The 5500-nt window shown below is 36.2% G+C and overlaps 1 protein-coding gene across 1 annotated transcript in view; it reads right to left on the reverse strand.

Moving 5' to 3' along the window:
• The window catches only part of LOC103043171 (translational activator of cytochrome c oxidase 1), a 14974-nt gene extending 10762 nt beyond the window's left edge, over nt 1-4212 (reverse strand). The window contains exons 1-5 of the mRNA XM_007239804.3: nt 4092-4212; nt 3559-3806; nt 1443-1549; nt 610-743; nt 198-360 (exon numbers count right to left, since the gene is read on the reverse strand). Of these exons, the coding sequence (XP_007239866.1) occupies nt 198-360; nt 610-743; nt 1443-1549; nt 3559-3796 (642 nt within the window). The 5' untranslated portion in view covers nt 3797-3806; nt 4092-4212. The remainder of the gene's footprint in view (nt 1-197; nt 361-609; nt 744-1442; nt 1550-3558; nt 3807-4091) is intronic.
• Nucleotides 4213-5500: the final 1288 nt, after the last annotated feature.

Below are 5500 nucleotides of genomic sequence, written 5' to 3' on the forward strand. Positions count from 1 at the left end.
TTTTGGCATTTTGCCATTTTTGTGCACCTTCACAAATAAAATCACTTGCACTGGATGTGCTACTGCAGTTGCCATCATTTCTTTTTCCTACAACCCACAACTTTTTTTGGCACAACTACCCTCACCTACAAGTAAGGTGTGACAGAAGGTCAGTGATCAGGTTCACTACTGTAAGCTGCGCAGTGTTGTGATGGTACCTGTAGAATAGGGTTTGCTTCCTCGTCCTCGGTCTCCTGAACATCTTCAGCCCCCGACTCGATCGCCAGCTCCAGCGCGCGCTCAGTGGAGATGCTACCTCTCTCAGCCACCACCACGCCTTTTCTTTCGAAATTATGATGACCTACATCACTCAGCACTCCCCTGTGGAAAAAAGAGCCATCACAAAAAACTACAAGCAGTATCTCAGTTTCAGTTTGCTTATTTTGTAATGACAGAGACTTGTTAAAAAAAAGAATAACCCTGAAAACACAAATTTAACTGCTTTACATGTATTTATATTTAAATGTAGATAAAAAAAGAATGCAACAAACAGTTTCTAAAATATCATCCAACCTAGAGATAATGAGCTCAACTCTGGACTACCAGGTTAAATCCTTACTTCCCACTGACCCGTTTTTCATCAGGATGCGTTTAATCTCCTGGTTAGTCCGCGTGTTGTTGTCCGTCAGAACCTCAATAAGCAGCAAGCATCCACCAGGTCCTCGAGCCTCATACAGGAACTGTGCGGCAGTTTTTGACTTCTCCTACAAAGAACAGCGACCAGCAGTCATTTAAACCACCTCCATAGAAATGAAGAGCTTCTAAACAGAATGAAGAGGACCCATTACTAAGACAGAATGTAAATCAGAGTTCAGAGATTTCCAGACTTTCTCTATACAGGTCAATGTGATCCTGGCATTTAACAACAAAGACAGTGTACCAACTATTGCAAAAGGGCTGCGTTAAAATTCCAATATAAAGAAAAGTTAACACATGCGATTTATCTGGAAAGTTTTACTTTAAATAATTAGTGAAAAAAATAGTTTATGTGAAACTTTACAAAAACTGGTGACAATTTTATTTAGCAATAAATAAACTTTTCTCTTTAGTAGGATATGGCGCTACTAGCTGTCTTGTCTGGCTCTAGTCTGCCAGGTCTAAATCACTCTACAGTATAATTTTTCCATTTAGAATTTAAAATAGAGAAATACCAGCATTTTTTTTTTTAAATCATGATGAATCGTGATTTTAATCGATTGCAACAATTAATATAATGTCATTTACCTAATCTAACACAGATAATTTTATTTACATTTAAATACCCATTCTTATAAGCTTTTGTTTTCAGGAGAAGAAAAAGTGTTATTAATCGTGGATAATCAAAAGAATTCTGTTAGGATTCATCTGATACATTTTTTTATTGATTGACACCACAAAAAAATTTTTTCTCGCATTAAGCTTACCCCTCCTTTGATTGCATTGTCGATGGTGGATTTGGGTATACTCTTGCTTCTGCACTGCTCTATAAGCTGCGCCAATGCAACGTTAAACTCTGGCTTAGGTCCTCCCTCTAAACAATCAACACAAACAGCAGAAGATAAACTATAGTACAAAGTAGTACAGATGTGATCACAGCAGGAATGAGAGCACTTACAACACTGACTAATCCAAAAGTCATAAAAAACATGTTATATAATAATAATATTAAAAACATTACATTTTCAGGAATTGTTTGTGAAAAAACATACACTTCCACATAGCACAGACACACATTTAGGAGTATCCTCTTCGGTAACACTGATGCAGTAAACGGTTGAGGGGAATTGTCTTGTGATATACTGAGTATCACAGAATCACTGTATTATGACTTCATTGTTATTATGGGCAGCATATTGTGATAATATTCTATCATGAGATGCCCCGTGATTCCCACCTTTAATGTCCGAGGTGGTTGACCAGAATTATCAATATGACCAAATTTGTTGTTCCAACCTGAAAGTCTGTCAACCAGCTTGACCAATCTAGTCAACCAGTATGACTAGCTTGACCAATAAGCTTGGTCAAGTTAACTGAGCTGGTAGACCAACTAGTCTTTAAGACTCATTTAAAATCGTACAAGTTTACACTTTACAGTTTGTCTTGATAGCAGTCTAATCTTTAATTTTGTATAATATTGTTTATGTTTACAGTTGATAGCACTAATTATTTTGCACAATAGAATTTAGGTAGAGGAATGCATTTATAATGAATTATATGGCGTGAATACCATTTTAAAATTTTATATAATATCTCATAAGAATTTATAGCAACATACATTACGCTTATAAAGTAAGGTCTATTTAATCAGCCAGGTTTCCATAATGCCTTCTATTAGTATGTACAATGATCTTATGAACAGAGATTATAAGGCATTCTGTCTCTTCATAAGCCAAATGTCTCTTCATAAAATCACATGCTGTTTTGTTCCTTGTATTTTATATGTATTTCACTGTTAGTACAAAGTGCAGTTATTTTTACCAGCTTATGACAGTCATTATAAGGTATTATATATATTCAGGGTGCTAATCATGGGGGATAATTGGGTCCTTTCAACTTTAAGACTTAACCTGCACAAGTAGCTGCTTTCTCAAATACACTTATTTGCCCTCAGAATATCACTCAAATGAAGATTTTAGATTGCTTGAATTTACCATTCCACCTTAAATGCAGTTGTGGGAGCTTTGAACTTAACTTAACGTATTTATCCAATATTTTTACAATGACAAAACAGCAATACACTGTAAAGCACATTTGTATCACACTGATTTAAACACAGTCAAACACATTAACAGAGTGGGTAGATAGTGGAACAGTTTTTACCCAGATAGCAAAAGAAAAGTGAATCAACAAGAATGTTTCCATCTCAAATGCACTGAAAATTGCTGATCTCCAATGTCCTCCGATTTATTATCGACTTTACATTAATTAAGGTTTTATATGTACTTCATAGGTACTTTTTAGTATTAAACTTTATTTCTATTCTATTCTCATAACCTGCACTGTGTTGGTCTAGCAGTATAGAAAGGGGCATTTAAAAAATATATATTATTACATTTTATTATTTGTGGGACGTTCCTTTCCTCTAAAAGCACTGTGATTGTAAAAAAGCTTAGGCCAGGCATTGAAAACCTTTACATAAACATGTATTCATGTCAGAATTAACACATAACTATTAGGTAAAGTTATTAAGAATATTAAGATTGTTTAAATATTGTTTTTCAATTTTCACTTCAAAGTTCTCAATGCCTCAACAGGACCCTCAGAAATCTATCAATGGCCATTTCTTTGCAAGAGTAATGTCATGCCCCTATCTCCAGCATTGTAAGCCTGTCAACTAAAAGCGCTGTATTTGAGAATGCAGGGGGTGAGTGGAGGTGGGCTATTCTACAAAATTTCTACTTGTTATCATGTTTCACTACAACCTAAGTCCATTTAAACCAGATTCCTGTGACACACTGTAACTAACTGAGTATATTATATTATTTATTCTGTATGTTTATCATCACTGTGTCTTTAACTTTTATGTCAGTGGTCTGTCACCTTTCACCGCCACTCTGATGAGATTCATGTATTTAATGATGACGCGGGAGCGCGCCGCATCCTTTGGGATTTTGATGTCCTTCACTTTGGACCACTTGTTGTGCCCCGCGCTCAGAGGCGCGCACAGGTGCAGCGCGCGGGTCTGCGGGAGGAGGCGCGCGCCCGAGCACAGAACCTCCGACGCCAGCTGAAGCGCGCACCCGGACAGTAAAGCCCGCGACGCCGCTGCCGCTGCCATGCTCCGTGCCCTTGAGTGAAAACAGACAGCAGAGGAAAAATATTAAATACTGACTGAAAAATTATAATCCTGTAATAATAACAAATTGAATCTAAACGCGTTAGTTAAACTACAGCAGCAGATCTGTAGCTCTATTATCTAAGACTTAAGCTCAGGATTTAGGCTAAAGCAGGGTTTAAACAGTGTTTATAATACTGCTCCTGTCTCTAACGCTGCAGTTCAGCTCTTGAATCACACCGCTTACTGCATTCACTCATTCACTCAGCCTGCAGTTACAGTATTCGCCTTTACTTACGAAACGTTGCGCTACATTTGCAGCTGAAGATCTGTGTATATAAACCAGCTGCTTTACTTTACACAGCTCCAGCCCGAGCCCTTAGCACTGAGACACCCCTACTCTACACCCACCAACCACCTTCAAAATAAAAGTCCTTCTGCAGCGAGCCATAGCCATAAAGAGAGTGGAGGGTTTTTCAAACCAAATTTCAAACAAGAGCACATTTATTTTACGATGAGTCTGTGTAATTTTAAGTTTCTATTGAGACATTAAAGATACATACAATGACAAACACAACACTGTGTTTGCAAATAACATTTGCTGTACATTACTTAAAACAAAATCTTAAATATTCTTTGTTAAATATATATTGTTTATTATTTATTTAGGTTTTAAAATCCAAAATAACTCCACATGTGTTCATTCATAGTTTTGATGCCTTCAGTGAGAATCTACAATGTAAAAAGTCATAAAAAATAACATTGAAAAAAAGAAAACACATTGAAAAAGAGGTGTGTCCAAACTTTTGGCCTGTACTGTAAATCCTGCCAAAAATAAAACAAAAATGAAAACACTAAAATGAAAATGCAAATATCGTTTTTCACTTTCTTTTTTAAACATGTGAAAATATTATGACAAAATTAAAACTAAATTAAATCACTTCATTTACAATGTAATTTAAGAGAGACTCTGAGATGAACACAGGCTCTTTAGTTACTGTCCTCAGTGAGCAGCGGGTGCTGCCGTGAGCCCCGCCCACAACACTCACAGTGCAGAGCAGAGCCACACCGCTGCACAAACACACTGTAAATGAACTGCGCATACCCAAAGCCACCACCACAGAGCGGGATGTAAATATAAATGCTTCTTCACTGCATTTAACTCACACAGTCTCAGTCACGCACCTCATTCACCACTGTCCACAGTGATTGCCTCTTTATAAAAAAATTAAAATCTAGCTAGGTGGCTTATCATTGAACTATTTTTCTATAATAGGTTTAAGAAAACTTAAAAAGAAATTGGAATAACAGTTTCGGCCAACTGCTACTCTTATAATAACAACACTGCAAAAAATAATTTATGTAATTTATGTAAAAATTAGGTTATTTTGAGAAGTGACTGCCTATTTAAAAAGCAGTTAGAATTAGAATTAGAATTTATTTGTAACATTTCTAACATATTTAGGGTGTTTTTTACTCACATTTTTACTCAGCCTCAAAGACATGTATTATGCAAATTGAACACGAAACGGAGGAAAGGAAATTTCAAGAGGCGCCGTCATCTTATAAATCCGCTGTTTGGGACCATTTTGGCTTCAGTGTTGAGTATTATGAACAATCAAAAAGACAGACAGCAGACAAATAAATAACAATACATTTTGTGATTTGAATTTATCTGTGCCTTTTTTCTATTTAATATTGGCTCTG

The sequence above is a fragment of the Astyanax mexicanus genome, chromosome 15 (assembly GCF_023375975.1).
Source record: "Astyanax mexicanus isolate ESR-SI-001 chromosome 15, AstMex3_surface, whole genome shotgun sequence".
In the NCBI taxonomy this organism is placed as follows: domain Eukaryota; kingdom Metazoa; phylum Chordata; class Actinopteri; order Characiformes; family Acestrorhamphidae; genus Astyanax; species Astyanax mexicanus.